A 25,215-nucleotide genomic window follows, 5' to 3' on the forward strand; every position below is an offset into this window, starting at 1 on the left:
GGTTAAATACTCAGAAAGATGCAAAGAGAAAGTTACTGATCAAAGACAAAATATATGCATGCATAATTTTCTTATAATCTGACATAACAAATAGACATAAGAAATATTTATCCAACAAAGTGTTTCATTAGTTTTCAAAAACCTCATAGGAAATAATAAAAATTAAACATGAAATTTATAAGTATTTGCGTGTATAATAAAGAGTAGGAATGAATCATCTTCCACACAAGCAGGAAGATAGGTTAGCCAATCAAAGAGTGAAGAAAAAAATTACGTTGAAGTCACAATCTCAAAATCAAATAATAATTTTTTAAAGCAGTAATCAGTCACTGTCTACACTGTGTTAAATCTGTGTTGGGGAGTGGTGCAGGTCATGATAAACCAAACCAGTCAGAAGGAGAAAGAAAACCCCTTGAAATGATTTTCATAACAGTTATCCCATCTGCAAGTTCTGGCAAACACAAATACAGACACCTAAGAATGGTGTCTCAAAAAGCATTAAAATCTGAAGCAGAATCTATGACATAAACTAACCAAATGGTACTATAAATGTAAAACATGAACTCCTCAATGTTTACAAGAAAACCTTAGGAGGTAAAATATTTGGAGTGAAATGCTGGATAAAAAGTTCTCAGAGACAGCTCATCAAAGATTTAAAAATAAGTAACAACTTTAAAGTCTTCATTGACTTAAATCAAAATTTAAAACTCGGGTTACCTGAAAGTTCAGATGAAAAGACAACTCAGAGAACCAACAAAAGCAAACCAATGATGTACACCCAGTAACAGAAGCCCTTCCAAACAGTAAGATGTATTCAGGTTATAAAATGAGGGGAAAGGTTTAAACTCGTTAGTAATAAGAAAGTTATCGGCTGCCTGACCAGAGAAGCATTTCATCCACAGACCCTCAGGTGGAAAGAGGGCAAAGAATCTACAGTTACCTTGTCCTCCACAGAAGATTACTGTCACATACATGTGTACACACACACACACACACACACACACACACACACACACACACACACAGAAGGATAATAAGACTGGATTTTAAGTTGTAAAGGTTTAAAATTGGCTACCGGGTACACAAAATGATGTTCAATGACTCGTAAGTGGTGGCTGCTGCCTTTTCTTTTATAAACTCAAGGGCTGCACTAGACCGTCAACCTTCTTCCTCTGGCATTTGTGTATATCTTTTATATAAAGTCACTTTTGGTTGGAAAGATGATTGGCTGCTTTAAATAGTTTACTGTCCATTGAAGGACCAACGTCTTTGGATCCTAGCACCCATAATTGGTGTAACTCCAACTTCAAGAAATCCAAAGTCCAATTTTGGACTGTGTGCACACATAGAAACAATTTCTAATGGACCATTTTCTTTTTGTTTATAGTAACTTTGTTCTAAACCTAACCCCACGCAGTGCCAGGTGACAAAACTAGTTTATTTTCTGTCTCTATACATTTGTTTTTGAAGAAACTGTATGTAAATTTAATCATGCAACACTCGAGTTTTGTATCTGGCATCTTCTATGGAGCTCAGTGTTTTTAAGCCTCATCTGTGTTGTGCTGGGCATTCAAGCTTTGTTACTCCTTATCGCCTAGAGCCAGTCACTGTCTGAAGCTAAGCTTGACTCAGTCATCACCAACTGATGGACATTTGGGCTTGCCTCCGTTTGAGCTACTGAAAATGCCACTGCTAAGGACATTCACACACAAGTCCTCATGGACGCCCACTCTGACTTAAGAAATGTCTTGGCTTTGTGATTTTAATTCATTCCTCATTGTCTCATGTATGTCTAATCAATAGCACATTTTGGGGTGACTCGATAAAATACCTCCCCAAAACATTTTACTTCGCTGTTACAGAGACTTCCTTTAGGAATTCCATGTTTATGATAATTCAGTAAATTCGATTTTATGGGGTTGCTATGCCGCAGCCAAAGCTCTGACCCATCATTCTTCCTGTCTGAAAGAAATGCAGGGATGGAAATGGAGAAGAGCCTGAGGAAAAGAAGGCCCAGCGACAAGCCCAACATGGGTTTCAGCTCAAGAGGAGTCCCCAAGACCTGATATTACTGAAGCTATGGGGCATTCACAATAAGGGACCGACCATGACTGCTCTCCAAAAGACCCAGCAAGCAGCTGAAAGAGTCAGATGCAGATACTTACATTCAACCAATGGACAGAAGCTGCTGACCCCTGTGGATGAATTAGAGAAAAGCTGGAGGAAGCTGAGGAGGAGGGCAACCCTGTATGAGGACCAGTAGTCTCAATTAACCTGGAACCCTGAGACCTTTTAGACACTGGGTCACCAACCAGGCAGCATACACTAGCTGAGATGAGGCCTCCAACACATATACAGTAGAGGACTGCTGGGTCCGGGTTCAGTCAGAGAAGATGTACCTAATCCTCAAGAGACTGGAGGCACCAGGAGGTTTAGAGGTCTGGTGGGGTGGGTGGGGTGGGGACATCCTTGGGGAGATTGGGGGAGGGTGGGGGTGGGGGGAGGTATGTGATGTAGAACCCTCAGGGGCAATGGTGCAGGGGTGGGCGTGGGGGCATGGACCTGGATAAAATCTGGAGTGTAAAAATAAGTAAATAAAATTTTTAGGGGTTGGGGATTTAGCTCAGTGGTAGAGCGCTTGCCTAGGAAGCGCAAGGCCCTGGGTTCGGTCCCCAGCTCCGAAAAAAAGAACCAAAAAAAAAAAAATTTTTTTTTAAAAATTTTAAGTCTTCAATTTGGAGCAGGATGGTGGTAACACAGGCCTTTAGTCACAGCATTCTGGAGGCAAAGGCAGGGAGATTTCTGAGTCTGAGGCAATTCTGATCTTCAGAAAAAGTCCCAGGGCAGCCAGGGCCACACAGAAAAATCCTGTCTCAAAAATCGAAATAACAGTAACAAGAAGAAGCAACATTTGGATGAAATTCAAAGTAGGCATGGACCTGCAAACCAGAAATCGTCTCCCAACTGGAGAATCTACCGACATGGGCTTTGTTTCACTATGGTAAGGAAACTTATGACCAACCTAGTTAACTAAAATGTAGAAACTTCTATAATATTTATACGTATAGAATTGCCACAGAATTTGAACCATACATTCACACATCTTCAGAAAATCATGACCAAAAATACTTGATTTGTTCATGCAAGCATTTGCAGACTAAAAAAAACCTCCTGGCGCTCGACTTCTTACCTAATTTCTAAGAACAGCAGCAACACTCAGTGAGAGCACCATGGGTCAGATCACACAGCAGAAGGAATACTAGGTAGTAAGTAGTAGCTCAGTGAAACAGTGCTCTAGAAAGTAGGAAGGCACGAATGTGTGTCTCTCTGCATTTTATTCCTCCGTAGACACAAATGCCTTTTACCTGGAGACAAAATAGTCTGCAGTCGCCCTGTTTCTATTACTTACCTGTTCTGATTAACATACATGTATGAAGTTCTCAATATAATACAAATGTATCTTAAAGCATGTTCTCCTACATGCTGCCCATCCCATGGTGAATATGACAGAAATCGCAGTCAAGACAGAGAAACTGTAAAACTCCTATCGGGTCATTGAAACAAGACAATGAAATTGAAAGTCAATTACGTATCAGCCAAGAGCATTATCTAAAAGTCTCTGAAAAGGCCCTGCTTTCCTGCTTCCTTAATTATTGCCGAGGTGTTTTGTTTTGTTTTGTTCTTTACTGTAAGCACACCATAGCAAACTAACCAAAGGTATCTGTTCACACACTCAATAGATAAAAGCAACGAATACCCATGTATTCACTGTAAATTACAATGTATTACTGTAAATTACAATTCCAGGTACTGATCAATCAAAATTGATAGATTTTTGACTAGCAAATAAAAGCCACTGAGTCTGAATACTGTGAGACTTTGATTTAACAGAACATTTGACATATGAAAAATGTAACTTTTATTTGCTTAAAGGATCAACTTAAGAAAATGCCAGTAGATAAATGAAACACAACACACACACACACATCACACATCACACACACACACCACACACACACATCACACACACACACACCACACAACACACGCACATACACACGTACACACACACACACACCACACACGCACAAATACTTTGCAGCGTATTCAAATGTATTCCAATTTAAAAAAAAGAAAACCTTAGCTAAAAGCACAATGGGATATAGCTTTTGATGCATTTAATGTGAAGTGAGTTTTCTCTCACCAGTGTAGTCAAGGAGCTATAAAAAGAATAAATTTTCAGTTTTAAATGGGCAGCATGCACCCACAAAACAATCTTGTCTTCAACAATTCAAATATAACTAACCAATAGGGTCCCCAGCATTTCTATCACACCCAAACAGTGGCATGTTCCTCCTGTTTTTTCTAAGTCATGTGCGATGCTTTCATACACTGTTGGTCTGGCAAGTTTCCCAAAGAAATTACCTTAAATACATCCTCTCCAATCATGAAAAATTAAGAATACACTTTTAGAGAGACAAACAGCACACTGAATGAAATAAACTCAGACCTCAGATTTCTGTGAAAGAACACATAGATGAGACCTGCCAGCAGAAAAGCACTTTATGTGTACACACTAAGAAATGTTCAGTAGACCTGTCTTCATGGTCTGTAAAGCTGCATTAAATCATTTTGGATAAATGAAAACAAGTGCACTGTAAAAAGCAAACTGTTTGCATCCCTCGGTTCAATCAAGCAATATTGCCCCTGGCCCTCCCATCTTATCATTTCCATAGGACACAGCTGAGTATAACCGTCCACTGCGATTCCTCCTCCCGTGAAACGAGAAGCGAGGTCACAAAGCGCATGGAATATTCTCACTTACACAAATGTTCCCTGAGGAAATAGATGGGTCTAGAAACAAAGGCAATGGTGTGTAACATGCTCAATGGCAGTGGTCCTCACTGCTCAGAGTCCTCCCAAAGAAAGTGACCGGCACCTGCTTTAGCCAAGGACTCCCTTAAAATAGACTCACTAATTATTAATTACTAATTCACTAATTACTCTGATGCTAAGGTGCAGGTGGTAAGAGTCTCAGCAGCGCCATCATCCTGTGATGCTGAGCAGAAACCAGGTGTGCCTATCGGAATGGTTTTGTAAAAAGGTTATTTTCTACGTTTTGCCTCAACATTTCATAAACACCACTCACACCGTTACTGTATTTTCACAATCACCTTCTACCTTCTTTCTTTAAAGAAAAACGGGCCCTTTATTTTTCTTCAAGGGTATAATGCTTCTTTTATTATTTTATGATATGTGTGTTATGCGTGTGTTCGTATACATCACTCTGGCGAGTTACAGCTAACTTTGACCAGCAACCTAATTCTGACTCAATATGGAAAACTGAAAGTCATCTTCCGTAATTCTAAACAAACCACAGGTGACAGGTCATCAATTTTATCTGCCATGTAATGTGTTATTGTTTAAATAAGACGGGAGACTATTTCCTAGAGTTTCATTCTTGGGAACATACTGTCATGTTTGGATACACGCACTTACAGCAGCAGAGGATTAGCGCATTTCCAAAAGACAAACTAAAAATTTGAGCTTAAAAGACACTTTCTCAAGAAGTTAAAAGCTCTAATATACAAGTTGCCAAGGTCGTGGGTGTAGCTCAGTGGCCAGGCAGGTCCCTAGCTTGCATACTGCCCTTGTTTGGATCTGGTGAGAAAACAAAAAACCAAGGTGTTCCAAGAAATAGAACCAAACCAGGTCTAGAGGATTGGAAGCTTGACAAGCAGAGGAAATTAACCCGAGAAAACTGCAGTAACACCAGGCATTGCAAAGTAGCTTAATTTGAGGAAAATATGTTTTAAACTGTACACTGCACACGACCTAAGGATCCACGAGCCAACTGTATCTTCCCATGAGTTATTACCCATTTACTTCTGACAAGGTTAATAGTTATAGGAGGGCATTTAAGCCCTTCACTTAAACATAAACTTCAAAATACTATAAACATGCCTCAACTTAATTCTGAATACTAATGTGTAATTAATTCAAATACTAAATAGAATAAAACTACACTCTCAATGTGGAATGTGCAATCGGTTTGTGTTAAACTGCTCTGCTGCTCAGTTTCTTCGCCTGGTTTTGCATGGTTATGTAATTTGCTTTCTAGTGGGAAGCAACAAGACTTCCAGTGACTATTTTCCTCTTCTTCATTAGTGACATTCTTAAATATGCCTATATCTAGTCCTGATTGCCCGACCTCATCAGCTACATGAACAAATGAGTTTCTTTCATTAATCCTCATACTGTGTCCTAAGTACCAATTAACCAGTGACCAATAGTAACAATACTATATTATTTTTAAAACAATATGATGAACTTTTTTTTTTGTTGATTTAATGTGAACGTTGTATGTGATGGGATTTTCCTACAAGTATTTTTTTTTTATATTTTATATTTAAAATCCTCTGCATGGATGTCAATGGACGACTTAAAAATTCAATTATGTAAGCTGTATTTCTATAAATTATCTAGGAATAGCCCCTTGTATGTGTGTGCATACTTGCTTTTATTCGATTGACTAAAATTTCCCCAGACTTTAGATCTGTAACAAGTAGGCATGTAATTTGAACACTTGGAACCCCATCTACATACAATTATAGCTTTCTACTGTTTTGTACAAGGTTTGAACAATCAGCACCAGGAAGATCTCCACGTATAACAATCAGCTGTACTTTAAGAAGTGACACCAAAGGTCCCTAGACAATGGTAGCTCAGTTTTCTCCATCTTTTTTTAAAATTAAGATTTTCTTTTGTTTACTGGTTTGTGAAGTTTGTGTACGTGTGTCTGTGTGAATGAATGTATACCACACACCTGCAGGTACCAGAAAGAAGACTGGAGAGGGGATCAGATCATGAGTTGGAGTTGATGGTTGTGAGGGCCTGGCAGAGGTCCTGAGAGCCAATCACCACAGGAGGAGGAGGGAGGCCATGCTCTTAACCTCTGAGCCCTATTTTAGGTCACTAACTTTTCAACACAAACCATTTGGACTTGCAATGGAATGTTTTTACTCTTAGCAGGCCCTCAATTTCAAACTTTTAGCACACAGTGAAAATATTGTCACATTTGTTTACCATTACATGATACCAGGAAACTATCTAAGTTGCTGGGAGGTAGTTAAAAGTCCTTGGTAAGAGAATCATGACTTTAGCACACAGGGATCTGAGGATATGGCTTAGTACATGCAAGATCCTGAGTTCTATCCCCGGTGCTGCCGATTTTGTTTAATCCTTTTGCACTCACTCAGTATGAAACGCAGCACCACAGCAAAGACGTGAATCAGCTTGTGCTCTTACATTAAACAAAACCATAAATTGCCGGACAGGAACCAGTCAGAATTTCTGCAACAACCATTCATACTCAAAGTCCACAGAAGTGGTGCTGATGTTTGATCCAATGCTTGCTTCAACAGTTATGTAGCACCAGCCTTTTAAATTTTAATTCAAGTAAAGTTGACTACATACAGACTCACTACTGAGAAGTTAAAATACGAAGGTCCGAACAAGTCTACTATAGGGACGTGAGTCCTCTGACAAACAGATGCCTTCGCTCCAGTTTCGGTTTCTCTGTTAATAACTGAACAATTCTGGATGTTATTTGATGTTATCAACAGGAGAACAGCGGAAACGTCATAGGACTCTCATGAATAAGGGGCAACTGTGATTAGACTTTGTAAAACAAATAGAGCCCAGGCAAGAGTTATCTTAGTGGAATGCTCCACAGAACCTGAAGGAACTTTCCTAGGTCTAATCTGTTTCAAGAGAAAAGGAACAGCAATGGTCAGACGTACAAGAGCTCAAGTCATTCACTTACAACTCCTCCAACAAGCGTGGGTTACATAGCTGATTATAGTTGATGTTGTCGATAAAACGACATCAACAGAAACGCAAGCTCCTCAGCCTTTTCTACAAGTTGCCGACCTAGGAAAAGAAGAGTCCTTACATATAAAACATCTAAAGGGACTAACTGCTCGAAGTGGAATATCAGGCATCTTTAAAGCAACTGATTAGGGGGGAAAAAATCCTGGTTAATTTTTAAAAATCAAACATACCTACAACTCTTGCAGAATGTCTCCACGGCACAGCACCGCCTTAGTTATTTACTTGGAGAATCCTGGGATGACTGTTTGCTCTGTTCCATTCCCAGTGTGTGTGTGTGTGTGTGTGTGTGTGTGTGTGTGTGTGTGTGTGTGTGTGTGGAGAGAGAGAGAGAGAGAGAGAGAGAGGCACAAGAACACCGGCACCAGGCACTTCTTACCTCTGACAAATATGTAAAGGCAGGAATTTGTGAAGAATGATTCTTACAAAATCATTCTTGGAATGAGCATGTAACATTTTCATAAGCCTGCTTTTTTCTTTTTTAAGAGAGAGTGAGAGAGGTAGGGAGAGAGACAAAGAATGTATTTCATCCCCAATATTTTAAAAAAGTTATTTTTCAAGAAATAATGGAATTACAGAAAGCATTTTCTCTTCTTTATAAAGCAGTAATTGCTTGCAGATCTCAATACATACAGACATTTAGTGTTTTAAGCACTATTCAAGCAGACTACCTAAACACTTTATTTTAGTACTAAGGACTACATCTACATAATATTAAAGAAAACAATTATTTACAGAATAGTTGGAAGAAAGGTCGCCATGTGAAAACAGAAGTCAGCATTGGATCGTGTCAAAGGTACGAGGACACAGCAACTCTCAGCCGATGGTCCAAGGGCTCTTCTGTTGGTACGAAGTTGAGAACAACTGTCCAGTGTGGAACTGGACGCTGCTACCGGAGCATGGGGACTTCACGCCTATTGCAAAGGCCATCCCGTGAGTGGGCTGCAAGCTGAAAGGTTGAACTTCACAGCCAGTCCTTGTATGATGCAAATATATCTGAGCAACAATTTAGATTTTTCCCCCCAGACCATCAAAATCAAATGGAAGCCATCTAAATAAAAGTGGTCAAAACAATACGAAATTAGACATTCTGTGACTTTCACTAACGGACGTATTATTGCTTATTCTATTTATGTGACGGTGATGCTGACATAGGTAAAAATAAAACCAAACATGTTTTCTACAATATCCTTGCCAGCTCTTACATTTTTTAATTTATTTATTCTCAGTGGGGGAAAAAGAGATGCACACACCAAGGTGTATAGGTGGAGCCTGGAACCGAACTCACCCGGGTAAGCACCTTCACCCCAAATCATCCGGAAGCCCTTTCCGGCTTTGATGAATTACGTTAGCTTCCTCTACATCTCCATCTGTTTTATATTCACATCCTTCTGCCGAGCAAAACTTTCAAGTGCTGACCTGGAGTATTAGAGAAGAGTTCTAACACACAGCATCAGGGCTGCAGCTAACAACACTGAAACCGGCTAAGGTATTTCAAACGCTCTTACAATTAGAAAAGAAAGCAAGAAAGGAAACGAAAAGGAAGTGGGAAAGGCAGGTGAAGTGAATAATTTAATGCGTTTTGATGGAGGAGCCACATCGTGCTGGAAATTAAATATACGCATCTGTTTCAAAGGTATTCGTGCTTTCTGTCTCTACTTGGCAACTCCCCTGCCCCACTTGCTCTTGGCCTAATCCAGCTGGCTACGTCCTTGTCCTTGCAGCTTTGAGGGGGTCCCTTATCATCCTTATCACTAGTGCTGCTCCTGGTGCTTTGAAGAGCTGGGCTCTCTGTTCTAGTCCCTGCAGATCTGACTACTTTCAAGTCGTCAATCTTAAACTACTAGTCTGGAATCAGATCCCTACGTGCAATCCAATCTGAGCCGGAAGGCCTCTCCTGTCCCTTTGGTAGTACTGACCAGCGCAGTGTCCTGAGTTTCATTCTCCTGGTCCCCAGGTGGTGACATCACTGATAACCCCTTACCCTTCCTAGTTACTTTCAGGTATCTCTTTGTAGCTCTTTAAGTAGACATCTCAAACACAATGGTGCTCCAAAGTGCTCTCTTTTCCCCTTAGCCCAGACTTCGCCATCATAAAAACAGACCCATGGGGATACAGTATGTAATGTTCAGTTTCTCTTTCCTTTGCTTCCCATACTCAACTCACTTGAATGCATTTCACCTCCACAACGCACCAGTTCACACCTCCACCTCACCCACAGTGCCATCATCTCCGCACCTCCGTCTCAGCCACTTCAGTCCTCAAGCCTTCGACGCCTCCCTGGGACTCCCTGGGAAAATCCCAGGCTTATCTTGGTGAAGGGAGGCCCAGAGAGAGGGGGGAGGCGGTTCCGGTTCCTCTCCTCTTCTGTCCTCTGTGTTCCAGCAACCACTGTGCTCTCCTGTTACTCAGTTCAAATGTTCCCTCCTCATAAACATTTCCAGGAATCATGCTATACTAGCACAATTCTCTCCAAATCATTTATCACTGGTCCTGTCTTGCGTTTATTTTGTGAGGTTGCCCTGTAACCCCTATCGTTCTTGGGATGCCTCCAACAGAGACAGATTTGAGAATCAACATGATCTTTTTCTGTCAAATAAATGCACCTGTTACGACATTTTACCAAGTCTTATGTGCTTATAAAAATTATGACTAACTCTTCTTTGGGAAAACTTGCGATCAATTTGTATATTATATGTGTGCACATATAAACACATCTAAGGGATAGTATTACTAGTTCTTCAAAAACAAAAATGAATTAATGTTGAATATTTTAAATTTAAAAAGAAACATGGCATTAAAATAAGTTTGGATTCACAGACAAATAAATTTTAAAGATAATCCTATTTCTTTTGCCTGCTATTTCATTTTTTCCTCCTACTAGCATTTTATATAGCCATGTGCTAATAATAAATCCAATAACTCATGAAATTCGGCATTAACTTAATTCTAAATTTGAGTTCTATTTTGTTTTGCTCATTTTATGAGATCGTTCTAACTCTGTAGCCCATCCGGCCTTGGCAGTCATTATTTGGCCCAGGATACCTTAAATTTGAGGCAATCCTTGTGTCTTAGTTTCTCCAATGTGAGCACATGGCATATTAACTTTTCACTTAAAAAAAAAATCCATTTTCAGTTTTCCTCCTGGCAAAAAAAGAAAGTTTTCTAGTGGTCTTACACCAGAAAAAAAACAAAAACAAAAACACCAATATGCTGTGAGTCACATGTATGTAAACATGTTACGATTAAAGACCCATCTGAAAGGCCACTATCACTCCAGATCATTTTCAAATTGTGTGGGGGTCTTAGCTTGCCTTATATTGATGTGATAAAAATCTGTAAGCAAGACTAACTTGGGAAGGAAAGGGTTTGTTTCCCATTACAAGGTGCAGTCCACCATGAAGGGAAGTTGGGTCAGAGACGTGGGAGCCAGAACTGAGGCGGGGATCATGTAAGAACGCTGCTTACTGAACTCGTTAGAATGCATTCTCACAGTTCAGGACCACCCACCCAGAGGTGATACCGCCTACCACGAGCTGGGTCGTCCCTCACATCAATTACTAACCAAGAACATAGCCCACAGGACAACCTGGTGGAAGCCTTTTCTCACTTGAGACCCTCTTCATAGGTGACTCTTTACTCCTGTTCTGTTGATGGAAAAAAAAAAAAAAACCCGAACAAACAAAAATAGTGCAAAAAAAAAATATTACTTGTTGCTGTTTTCATTTCTGCTAAGGACACTGCCCAGGCTTCTCCTGGAATATTCCATGCACACACCTGAGCATATGTGCAGCCAGCATCACATGAGAGGGAACTGGAGTACTTCGATAAGCCTGAACTTAAAGAGTGTTAAGAAGGCTCACAATGGCCTTTCTGAAGAAATGGCAGAACACTTCCAAACCAAGACAGATGGGGCTCGTTAGTAAGTGAGCACACTACACCATGCTATACACACACGCACACGCACACACACACACACACACACACACGCACACGCACACAAACTATAAAACTAGGTCTTTAGCAGGAGGGTCACCGAGGCAGAGCAAAATGAAAGGGATCAAACTTAAAAGATACTGCCATAAGTAGACAGAGGTCTGGTGGCGGGGATAACTGACACCTAGCTAACAGGAAATGAGAACCTGTCACTGTCTGTGAGTTTGTTTTTGGTTTTTTGTTCGTTTGTTTGTTTTTTACAAGAACTAATACAAAAAGATAAATTCCAGGGCCTCCTCCGCAAAGAGTCTCCTCAGATCCATGCAGAAGCCAACAGACCTTCTTAGAAGTTCATTCAACATTAATTGAGCCCCACTCCATGGGAGATTGCTAAGCATTAACAGAGCAAGATAATAGGTGAGAGGACCAGGAGACTGTTCTTCCCAAAGGGACGGTAAACACAGCATCTAAAGATAAAGGCCACGCTGAGTCATATAAACCTTAGATCTTAAGGTGACTTGGAGTCAACAGAGTAGTGACATGTCCTATTGATACCTGGAAATACCACAGTATGGGGAACAGATGGTTGTAATTAAAGGAGCACAGTAAGAAGAAAGCAGATTATCATCTGCCCTGGACCTGACTCTTGAGTGGCCATTAGTCTGTAGTGGCCTCAAGCTATTGCTTCTCTCTACTTTATCTCTGATTCCCATCTGTGCAATGGAGTAAGGATAATAGCCACTCAAAGGATTATGGAGAAAACTTAAGAGTTCTTGCAAAGTCCTCAGCACGGTGCTCATAGCGCAGAAGTAGCTAACATGGTGTTTCCTGGTGCTACAAAAAAGAGCACGGGCAGGTTTCAAATAGTCATTTTGGAAAAATGGAGGTAATCTCTTGCAAGTCTTCCCTTTGAATTTACAAGTCTCACTGGTCAAGTTCACGTCTTTAATGCTTCTGGTCAACGATATGGAAAAGGTTAGAGATTTCTCATGAATGCTTGCCTCCAGATCCACTTAAATGTGGTCTCCCCTTGGAAAATTATGAATAACTAATATGGGTGTGGTGGTCCAGAAGCCTGTAACCCAGCACATGGAGGGGTTGGGTGGGGGTGGAGGCAGGACCATCAATTCCATACCAAACTAAGATACACAGCAAGACCTGTCTCAAAAAAGAAAGACGTGCCCATTAATTGAAGACCTGATTACTATTTTCCTTGGCACTGAGCATAGAGGATTGTGAGCTCCATCAAGAGACACACATCATCACCACCACAAAGCACAGACAAGCACAGTACCCTTATTTATTAAACACCAACCCCGTTTTGGTGCATTTTCATTTTTGTGCCTTAATTAGAAGCCAACTGATGTTTGTCCTGGGTGGGGCTGTCTAGTCCACTCGCTGGACAAAGTGGGAATTCAGAAGGCAGGGACAGCCAGAAACAGAAGGGAGATGCTGTGTGTTCCGGAAGACCTGCTGTCACCTTGTGAGGTCTCTGGGCATGGAGCAAATACCATTCTAGCCCATAATTTGCTCTTCCATTTAGTCAGCCTAGAACAGACTCTCCTTAAGACCTTGCTTGTGCTGTGCACATATCCCCAGGGGCGTTTACCAACTGGAGAATTTTCAATACACACATCCCTTCAGAGTTTCACTAACAGTGAGTAATGTGTTTCCTTCTCTAATATTCTGAATTTTACAATGTGTATTTAGTTACTTCCTGAGGGAGGGAGGAAAAACTTTGCAAAGGCTGTTGAAAATGAATGGAAACTAACAAGCTGCAGACACCTCAGGATAACACTGAACTTTTATCTATAGAACACCTTGGTATCATCGCCTTACCCAGAGCTGCTGAGCTTCCTGAACACAGGGACTTGGTAGAGGGCTCCCTAAACACTGTTTGCTATTCTCTACAATCCTCCAGACAGGCATTCTGCTCCCCGAGAGATGCTTCACGATAAGGCAAGGATAAAAACTTCCCAGTCAATAAAAATATATTGTTCCTGCAGGGTAGGAATTACAGCCACTGCTATCTGACTTTAAGGCACTCCACTGCAATAAAGGAAAACTTAATGCCCAAAGTGCTCCAAATTAAGTCATACACCCTGATTTTGTTTCAAAGGCATAGATGTGACATGTTCAAGGAAAATCAAAACTAAAAACGTGTAAGAAAGTCACACAGAAAGAGGAACACAGTAAGGTTCAGGAATCTCAAGGATTCAGCTAGGCATTCAAACCTTACCACTTTACAGATTTTGAAAACACACTCCCCTACTCAGTAGCATCACTAGTTTATTCTCAACTCACCAAAAACTTGTATTGTATTTTACTCTACCTTACTTCCCCATATAATCAACAGTAAAGAAGACAATCCTGTAACCTGGAACAAATGTTGCCTTTTTACCTGTGTAATTTGCCACTTTAGATTTCCTGATTACAAAGTGATACATCTTATGAGCTCACTTTTTCTGTCAGTTAATTTTTGGTACTAAGAAAGTATGTGGGAAAGCCTGAATTCTACTGCTGTTTCTGTTTACTTTGATGAGTTTTCATTATTCTATTATAAATATTTTGATGTTAAATAAAACTTCCTAGACATATTATTTCTAAGTTAAGTCATGATGACAAACTTTAAAATAATAAGATGACTATAAATTTTAATAAGTTTAGTATTACTGGTAAATAGGTCAATATATTTAATTTCATAAACTGAGCAATAAAAAATCAAACAGCCTATTTCCAATACTTTGTGCCCTATTACATTGAGAAAAAAAAAAGTCAAACGAAAATACAAAACAGAAAGCACACTAGGTATTGCTATAGTTTGCAGAAGAAAGTGTAGTTTCCTCCCAAATTGAAAACATTCCATCTGACCACAAAAGGTAAACAACACAAAATAGCTTCAGGAAGTTCCTGAAACTTACTAGATTCACTAGGCCCTTCCCTTCCAAGACTAAGCAACAAATACTGCTGAGAGTCAGTCTCAGAGAAACCAAGTTGCAAAAGAGTCTGTGAGACCCTTCCAGCTGCCTGAAAGAAGCAGAAATCAGTTGAGATGCCTGGAAGAGGTTTAGCCAACTGAGACACTTAAGAAAGAACACTCTCCAACCTGTTGAGCTGCCTACAGACTATGTAGCATGCTAAAGTCACCCAGATTTTGTAAGTGGCCACCCATAGTAATATACCTGTCTTTGAGTCATTTGTGTTCCTATATGTAACCTCTCGTCTAAATTCCTGTAAATAACCCCAATAAAACTCATTGGTTCACAAGTTGGACTTTGGTGGTATCCATATTTTGGTGGTTCAGGGGCTCCCTATATAGAGTAAATAGATGTGTCTCTTGAATTCCCAAGGGAAAGTCTTGTCTAAAAGCAGACAGAGACAAATTGTTTAACATAGGCAAACTAAACTCTCTTTTAGGATGACAATTGGGTATGGTACTGGTTACATAACACTGCATATCACTTAATGCTGCATACCGTGTATAATTTTATACCTAAGAGAGTTACTTTTTGGTTACCTCTATCCTACCAGTTTGTGTGATTGCTACTGATACAAATAGATATCTGTTTAAAGCCTTATACTTCATAATAATTGGAATAAAAATATCATGCTATTAAATGACATTTAACAAAAGCTACGGGGTTGGGGATTTAGCTCAGTAGTAGAGCGCTTGCCTAGGAAGCGCAAGACCCTAGGTTCGGTCCCCAGCTCCGAAAAAAAAAAAAAAAAAAGCTACATGTTTGAAATACTAATAAAACCTACTGAAGATTCAACTTCATCTCCTAGGAAATAAAATTGTCACCCACTACTTGAATGATTACATTGGGTGGAGAGATGGCTCAGCAGTTAAGAGTACTGGCTGCTCTTCCAGAGGTCCTGAGTTCAATTCCCAGCAACCACATGGTGGCTGGTAACACTCTTTAATGGGATTCCATGCCCTTTTCTGGGGTCTCTAAAGACAGCTACAGTGTACTCACATACACAAAATAAATAAAAACAAAGTCAATGAATGGTTACATCGAAAATACTTTATCAATAGTTCATTAGTATGCATAGCTTTGTAAGGTTCCTAAATGATATAGAATGGAGAGATCGGCCCTTAAGTGTTAGATAGTAACTACATTTTTTTCTGAGATTCCATAGAAAAGATGCCAAATCCCATTGGTCTTTAAAAAAGAGTAGGATACATCTATCTACAGGAGTGGGTAGGCACTGAGAAAAGCAGCCCAGGAAATGGTTGGTATAAGCAACCGGGTCTACCAGGATTGCCCAGAACCAGAGTAGTGAAGACACCTTCGCTATCCCTGATGTTAAGTCACACACCAAGGTTCTACTATCAGAAACAGAGTTGAGAATGAAGTTAAATGAAGGAAGCACGTCTCCTGAGCCAGGCAATGGCTGTCAGCTCTTCCTAGCTGTGCCTCCATCACAGGCAACCCTAGACCGAAGTCCAGGGAGGAGAATTAACATGTGGAGCACAGTCTTCTCAGACTGAAACGAGAAGGACCCACCTCTCCCTGCTGGAGCTCTGGAACAGGAAGTAAACATTATTGAGGCACAATAAAGTAATGCTAAATCGTTGTGTGTGTTAATAATAAATACTTCTTTGAATAAGCAAGGACACTGGAGGAGACAGGAGGTTGAAACCACCTGGACCTTTCTGGCTGGCCTGAGGAAACAGTTACACAGCAGCCAGACGGACTACCTCCATGCCAGCAACAGACACTCTCAACACTCCACTGATGCCCTGAGTAAACCATATTGCAGCTAAGGCCCCTTATGACCAAAGGGTTCACCTCCTAAAGGTATGACCCAGCCAGGGCTGTTCCAGATAACCTCCTCTAGACTTGCTATTCTGAGCCTCTGTGAACTCTAGGTGACTATGTAGCCTTTCCCCCCTAGAGCAGAGGAGAACTATTTTCCCTAGGGACCTTGCCAGAAGTCTTGTGACTGGTACAAGCATGGTCTTTCATCTACATAAGACACTGATGTGATTGGTCGAACATGGTTTTCATTTGCATGGTAGACTATGTGCCATGACTACTTTAAACACCCTTTCCTAACCCTTTTTCTTTTTTTCTTTTTCTTTTTTTTTATCTTTATTAACTTGGGTGTTTCTTATTTACATTTTGATTGTTATTCCCGGTTTCTGGGCCAACATCTCCCTAACCCCTCCCTCTCCTCTTCTCTATGGGTGTTCCCCTCCCCACCCTCCCCCCATTACCGCCCTCCCCACAACAATCACGTTCACTGGGGGTTCAGTCTTGGCAGGACCAAGGGCTTCCCCTTCCACTGGTGCTCTTAACCCTTTTTCTAGATGTTATCATTCAGCTGTTCATGCTGGCTAGTCTTTTTTTTTTTTTTTTTTTTTTTTCCGGAGCTGGGGACCGAACCCAGGGCCTTCTGCTTGCTAGGCAAGCGCTCTACCACTGAGCTAAATCCCCAACCCTTTCTTTCTTTTTTTTTTCTTTCTTTCTTTTTTTTTTTTCCGTGCTGGCTAGTCTTGTGTCAACTTGACATAAGCTAGGGTCATTTGGGAAGAAGGAGTAAAATAGTGAAAAATGCCTCTATAGAATTGGCCTGAAGGTGAGTCTGTAGGATATTTTCTTGATTTATAATTAATAAAGAGAGGGCCCAATTCACCATGGGAAGTGCCAACCCGGGTCTGGTCCTGGGTGTTTTAAGAAAGAAGGGTTAGCAAGCCATGAGGAGCAAGTCACTAAACAGTGATCCTCGTGGCCTGTTTCATTTTCTAAATGAAAAAAGAAAGTTAAGTAAAAAGAAAGGACATGACTGATCAAAGGCATGATGGAACATAAGGTTTATTATAGATAAAAGGGAGAGCATAGCCAGGGACAGGGACATCTGGGAGAGTCCAGAGTGAGCATGCCCCTGAGCTGGACCATGAGAGGAAAGATAGGGAGAGAGAGCATGAGAAGCTCCTCTGCCCAGGGAGAAGGGGAGTGGCCTGGGCCAAGAGACTGGCACAGCCAAAATAGCTCAATTGTATAGGGAAGGGCCGCATAGCCTCTGAGCTGGAAAAGTTTAGGGTAGAGGGCAGGGTATGTCAACCATACCCTGAGGGATGCTGGGAGAACCTAGCAGCCAGGTGTGTTTTTATATGTGAAATAAGCACCTCAGTCATTTGCCCTGGGTTTGAAACCTACCAGTTCCTACCTCAGTTTCCTGTTCTGGCTTCCCCCTAGGATGGATTTATACGCTGTAAATTACAGTAAACCCCTTCCTCCCCAAGCTGCTTTTGCTAACAGTATCACTGCAGTAGAAAAACCAAGACACTGCTCCACTCCCTTTGTGAGTCAACTAAAAGACATCCTGCGCTGCTCTCTAGTGTTGCCACATGAGGCCCGATGATAGGCTTCCTTTAGGTGGCCTTAACAACTTTGCTCATCACGGTTATCATTAGCAGAGCAGGGTGACACGGTAGAATGAGGGAAATGTAACAGCGCTGTGAAGAAAGAGTCTGCAGTGAACACATGGGTTAGTGAGGAGGAGCGGCTGAGGCGTGGAAAAGGGTGATGGGGGAGGGCGATAACAAAGAACAGAGGCCGTGAGGACAAAGGGAGACTGGCAGTAGGAAGGAAGTGGAAGGAAATTGAGGCTGAAGAGAGAAGGCTGCAAAGAGCTAGAGAAGAGAAGGAGACACTGTGGACTGGTTACTGAAAGAGTCCCAGAGAGCTGCCAAACCTTAGAGGCTACCAGTTTAGACCCTCAGCCAGAGATGCCACACCCAAGGGCCCCAAATACCCTACACTCCAAAGCTGCAACCGCAGGGAGCTGGCGTTCCGGAACCCAAGGCTGTCTGAACGCTCTTAATACAAGCGGGTGAGCACCCGCTGCTCCTTGCTGCTGTCCGGAACTCAAGAATTATTTGAGCCGTTCGGTCTGGTGGGGAAAGGGGGGCACTGGTTATTAAATCCCATTGCAATAAGCCTCTGACCTGAGAGCCTGGAGCCTCTGGTTTCTAAAGGGCTCTGGGATAGATGCCTCTGGGTCTTTTCTAAGCCAGGCCCCTAAGCTTTGAGCACATTGTGAACATTGGAAAAAGTTTCCCCTCACCTACCCATAATTCCTAGCTGGGTGGGGCAAAAGGACTCTACAGCTTAGTGGTAACGAGGCTGTTTCTCTCCTCACCTCACAATCATTTCTCTCATGCCACAAGCCTCCCAGCACTGAACTCTTACTTGCAGTCACAATGAATGTGACAAACGAAACGGAGCTGTTCCGTTTATGCAAGCTTCATCCTCTCAAGAAGAATCTGAGATCATTAAACGGAGCCCTGACATCACGGTTTATATACACAAGAGTCCCTTAACAAACCTTGCTGTGGCCCTTGTGTTCGCACTCTGAACTTCTAACTCCTTTTAAAAACCTTTGGGGTATAACACACAGGTATTTCTTGAGTTCAAGTTTTTTACCCCTGAGTAATGCTGGTAATATGGCAATACCACACCCACATGAATTTCTGTGTGTAGCTGACCCCGTGAATTCCACCATGGTATAGCCTTATCTACCTACCCACTATCTATCTTTCTGGAAAAGCCGGTTCTCAAGTTAGTTCTTCTGAGAAGACAACCCTCATCTCTCCCTCTACAGCCTCGTGCCCTAGATTCCCAGAGTCCATGTGCTACACAAGTAGAGACCATATCCATAAGCTATGGAAGCGACATTCCCTCACAGGACACAGAAATATTCCTTTTCTACTTCTTCTACAACACACTCCACTGTAGAGTCTGCATTTTGGATGAATGTCCTCACAAAAGCCTTAAGGCGGTGAATTCCTTTCCCTACCCTCTGCACTCTGCACGTGAGGATGCACCACCTCACTGGGAGCTGACGCCTTCTGATCCTGGACTGGTCGGACTCCAGAATACTGAGAATATAACCTTCTGTTCTTTGTAAACCACCCAGTTGGTGGTACCCTGTTAAAGCAGCAGGAACAGACAGGCACTCCTGGCAGTCCCCTTAAAGCTTTTGGAAAACCCCATGAATGAAATACTCAACTATCAAATAAGGTTTCCCCTTGTCCCCTGCCCCCTCTTTTTTTTTTAAGAAAAACAAAAACAAAAAAACAACAACGGTCAAAGCCCTTCATGATGAGTCAGGAGGATGTAGTGGTAACTCTCCGCAGGGTTAAAGCAGGAAGCTGCACAAACATTTTCATGTGAGTAAGAGATCAAAAAAAAAGAGAGAGAGAGAGATATCATCTCTGGGGTTGCTATGGTAACAAACAAACTCTGTATGATGTTCTAGTCATCAACTACTCCGTCTGCTGAGGGTTTTCACTGGTGGTTGAAACGTTAAAAAGAAAAAAAGGCAATTAACAAAGGACAGCGGAGGCTGCCTTTTTAAGAAAGGCAAACAGGGCGCTGATTAGGAATCCTGTTCAACGCCTCAGCTACCTCAGTCCTTTCTCTCACTCCTCCACTGGGGACCCTGTTCTCAGTCCAATGGCTGAGTAACCCAGGCTTACTTTCTCCTCTAGGATCACCTACTAGTTAGAAAATAGAACGGGAGATACTTTAATATAGGGTTTCTGAGTTTCACAGTTGGTAGCATGTTGGGCAAAGGTAAGTCTAAAAAGAAAGGAAAGCCTGAAACCGATCCAATCATTCACAAGGTGTTAAATAATCAACCACAGAAATCAATCCGAGTAGGAGCCAGTGAGATGGCTCAGCAGGTAGGGGGTACTTGCCAGTAAGCCTGAAGGCCTTAGTTCAATCCCCAAAACCTATGTACTGGAAGGAAAAAGAATCAACACCTGCAAGCTGTACTCTGCCCTCCATATACACATGTGACAGATGCTAAGATAGATGACTGATAGACAGATGAGAGAGACAGACAGAGAGAAAGATACGTCTTTTTGAAAAGAAACTAAATCAATACAGAGAAACGAAGGCACAGGGTATACAGCCAATAAAAAGGATTGGCTTGGAAGCCAGGAGAATAGGGGTTGAACTAACCAGTGTTTCTTTTCAAAGGTCTGGTGATTCTATGCTATAATAAGAGTGATTGTTTGAAGGAGCAGATACTGAAAATAAACACATGCATACTGCATGCGATAGAATACTAGACTGTGACATGTTTTAATACAGCACGTAAATGAGGAGGTTAGAGCAGACTAGGAACAGTCTGGGTGAGGTGGTGGTGAGGATGAGGGGGGTTGATGGGAAATGACCAGGGCAGTAGTAGATAGGCAAGCAAGAAAGTGGGCAATGGTGTTTGGCCTAATGGCACCACCCACCAAGGCAGTCGGTTCAGGGATTTTCATACCCAGTTCATGAGAGTGAGTGGATATAAAGCAAAATGGAACACACAAAATATCCATTATGCACTCCGGGCTAATCAGAGAAGGTGTGGTCTAAGAAACTGTTTTTGAAAAACAAGAACAAACAAACATCTACAAAAGAGTCCAAAGGCAATATCTAAATCAATGTATTGATTCTCAAAGGAATTGATTTACGGTCCTTTTTTTCTCTATTTGGATTTCCAATCAGGTGAGAATATGTGTTAGTCCTTAACTATCCACCAGAAACCCACAGCCTACAAGCCTATTCTACTCGAAACTTAGAGGGTACTGCAGGCAGTGTCTCTCTGCGATTTCTTCTTTTTTCTAAGGACACAGTTCAAATGAAACAAGTGAGATTCTTAGCTGAGACCACTAGCTGCTTCTCCACACACTTTACACTCACTGGGTTAACTATGTAACTCTGAAAGCTTCTAAAACAGTGGGCTGGTCACCCACCTCCACCCCAGCCCCTGTTTTCCTCTTTTGTTTTCCATTTAGATGCTTACCATTCTTCTCTCTTCTTCTACATTCACGAGCAGTAGGAGAAACAGATGAAGCAGATAAAAATACAAATAAAGAAAACAGTTAATACAAATACCCTTTGTAATTAATCAAGAACAAAGAATTTCATTCCTCTGTGCCCCCTAGGTTACGTGCTGGGATCCAACACTTGTGCAATAAATAGAAAAGGTGCTAGGACGATAAGAAAATAGAAAGACAAGGGACTTCAGAAGTGAAATCGGTGCATGGAGAGGACATCACTGGCCACTGAGGGAAAATGTCTCTTGTGAGACTAAGCAGTGTTAGGAAGGCACTAGATCTGAAACACCCCCCAAGAAAACCACAACCCCAGCCTAGGAACAACCTACTTCCTTCTCACGTTTCTGCAGGACCTAAAATAGCACCATGAAACTGCCTCTTTAAAGAATTCCTCCATCAAAAGTACCCAGCAAAATTCACATCTAGATTTCATTTCATCTAGATAAATTATATAAATGTATATGTGAGTATATATATACATATCATTCTGTGCAGCCCATTCTTTATTATATGCATGTATATAAATTATGGTATTATATAATCACAAATATAGTATATAACCCTCTAATATAAAATTTTATGGATCACGTATAATTTTTCCTGGCATTTCTCAACTTCTTCCATGTGCTGTAAAAATTAGCTTCTCAAAAAAACCTTCAGGTTAACCATGATAACTTAATCACATTTACTGTGCTTTCACTGAGCGCACACCCACGGCATGGATAAAAACTCTTTTTCACCCAAGTATATAGAAAAGCAGAAATTGAATAACCTTTGTGCATGGCGGGTCTAAGAGGACCAAAGGTGACATTTTCATGATGGCTGGGGGTGACACAGGTCAGGAAATGTGGCTATGGAAACCAGCAAATGTCTCATCATACTTTTGTAGTGGAGGGGTAAACCCCAGCATCAGCTTCCTTCCTGTGAACCTTCCTGAATGACAGAACCAAACCCCGGAGTATTCCCCTGTCCTAGGTTCCCTTCCACCCAGGGCTCTGCTAAACAGATATGCAGGCCAGAGACCAGGAAGGAAGTGAGCTCAGCAGGGCTCCTGTGCTCTGCCTCTGAGGAGAGCCCCAGTGTACAGTCACTGCTGAGTGTAAAAGCAGCAAAGATCCAGATGCTTTTTTTACACTAAAAACAGGATCTGAGGTGCTGAGAGCGCCATTTGTGGTCCTCCATGCTTCAGGAATCATAACCGTACTTGAGACACGGCTTTCCCACCTGTGGACGGTAGCAGACACAGACGGAGCATGTCTCTGGAAGCTACAGGAATGGCATCACTGCGTGTGATGGCCCTGGCCCCACTGCAGCTAAAGACCCTTCTACCCCAAGATGCCAGTCTTTTTACACTTTTTCATGAAATTCTTTTCTATTTAAAAGTATGGGTCAGCCCAAGTAGTGACTCGTGCCTTAAATCCCAGCACTAGGAAGACAGGAGCAAGCCAATTTCTTTGAGTTCTAGTACATTCTGGTCTGCATAGTTAACAAGACAGCCAGAGCTACATACCGAGACCCCGTCTCTAAAAGGGACAAAACAAAGTAAATAAACAATTAAATGTTAAAACTGTATGTTCATCCCTTTATTCTCTCAAACTGAAAGCTGAAAACATACATTCAGATTATTACATAGAACACATCAGATAAGTACGCAACTGCTTTAGTTTTCTCATGGGTAGGATTAGTGTATGTGTGAGTGTGTCTGTGTGTGAGAGAGAAAGTAAGAGAGAGGGAGGAAGGGTGGGGGAGGGAGGGAGGGAGGGAGGGAGGGGGAGAGAGAGAGAGAGAGAGAGAGAGAGAGAGAGAGAGAGAGAGAGAGAGAGAGAGAGCGCATTGTTGTTATATGATGGGACTGAGACTGGAACTCAGGTCTTCCAAAACTAAGTACACACTTCACCACCGAGTTACAACCCCAGCTCTCCACCACTCCATTATCTAATCATAACGCTTGGAAGATGATTTGTAGTAATGTCTTAGACTTAGTAGACTTGTAGACTTAGTCTACCTCCTAGGTAAAAGTGATAATTAGCCAAGAGAGAGATTACTAGTAAGGAAAGTCCATCCAGGAAATTAAACTCTCCAGTCTCCTTTAAGATGGTTTACCAGCAAAGCAATGGAAGTTCTCTTAGGCACTTCAGATCAGAAAACCGGCAAGTAGACAACAGACAAAAGCCTCCTTCTTCAACTCCTGACTTTCAAGGACTTACTTTTTTTTAAAGGTCAGCATAGTGTCTGGTAGAGCACATGCTCTAAATTGTAGCTACCCAGGAACCCGATGACTCCTTGAGATCAGGAGTTCAAGACCCACCTCAGTGACAGTGAGATGCTGTCTCGAGAAATAATAAGAACAGTTAAAGCAAGAATGAGACAGCTTCTCACGCTGCCAGCTTTGAGGGTGAGATGTCCTGGGCTCCTTCACTCTCATAGGTTCTAAGAGTCACCCCGACTGGACTCAGGAAACTACAGGCTGGCTATTGTTTCAGGAGAGGGTGATGATGAAGAAACAAGAAACCCAAGTATCAAAGACTGGAATCCAAATGAAGACTCCACGAACAAGAGGGCTTGAGCCAACTGCTAGATCTTCAAGCCTGGGCTTCCTTCAAACTCACATTCAGCAGTAACAGCTAAACAGGGTCTGTGTAAAACGAATATATAATGAGTCATAAACATTGCATGTCCCCAGCGGGGAAAGATTTTTCACCTTTAAAAAAAATTACTAAATGGTTTCAGGCTAAAATGTCTAGCTTCAAATGTTTACGATTTCCTACTTAGGCCTTGGATCTCGAGAGAATACTTTTGAGCATAAACTCTGCCTGCAGACATTGCCCCTTCACTTGTTCCTGCACTAAAATAAATATTTAGGGAGAAGATTAAGTGACCTATTCTGCTCCAGCCTGGGACTGACTCCCTGTCCAGGCCCACCAGATCCTGGAACCACTTCTTGGAGTAGACATTCCACTGGAAGACACACCCAAGGCTCCCCACCCATAAACATTCCTACCCCTAAATTCCATTCTACCCCTAATCAGGGATCCCTATTCTGCTGGGGAAAGAAAAGAACAACAACCTTATCTCCTGCTGGAGATAATCAGCCTCCAGGATCCTTCAAGAGACAGAGGCTCTGTGGTGTATCCAGTGTATCCATAGGGACCAGACAGACCAAGGGAATGAGTCAGCCTTTGAGGCACCTTCCTCCTTCTGGGGCTCCCTCCGCACTACAGTGTAAGATTGCAAGGGACTCCGTTCACCCAGGCGAGTCTCTGCTATACGATAGTGCCTTATAATCCATCGTAAAGGCAGGCTTCAGGCTTTAAGGTGATTTTCAAAAGAAGACATTAAAACTGTCTTTAAATAGATGTCCCATACAATCAAAAGCCCCTATCATTTTTTTTTTATCTGCCACTTTACAAATTTGGTAAATTACGACAAAACTTAGTTTCAAGTATTTTCACGTGACTCTGGGATACATTTTGTAACAGACTATTATCAGAACATTTCATCTTTGTCAATGCTCACAAATTAAATCCTGAAGGATGTAAGCC

The 25,215-nt window shown here is 41.7% G+C and overlaps 1 protein-coding gene across 13 annotated transcripts in view; it reads right to left on the minus strand.

Annotated features, from left to right (window-relative positions):
* Positions 1-25,215, minus strand: part of Cobll1 (cordon-bleu WH2 repeat protein-like 1) — a 163,476-nt gene that overhangs the window by 88,015 nt on the left and 50,246 nt on the right. The window contains exon 1 of one of the 13 annotated variants that reach the window (XM_063283622.1): positions 8,626-10,608. The exons of the other annotated variants lie outside the window; for them this stretch is intronic. Within the exon in view, the coding sequence (XP_063139692.1) occupies positions 8,626-8,651 (26 nt within the window). The 5' untranslated portion in view covers positions 8,652-10,608. Of the gene's footprint in view, positions 1-8,625; positions 10,609-25,215 lie in introns of those variants that run through there. 13 annotated transcript variants of the gene reach the window in all.

This window comes from Rattus norvegicus, chromosome 3 (genome assembly GCF_036323735.1).
Source record: "Rattus norvegicus strain BN/NHsdMcwi chromosome 3, GRCr8, whole genome shotgun sequence".
Taxonomy (NCBI): domain Eukaryota; kingdom Metazoa; phylum Chordata; class Mammalia; order Rodentia; family Muridae; genus Rattus; species Rattus norvegicus.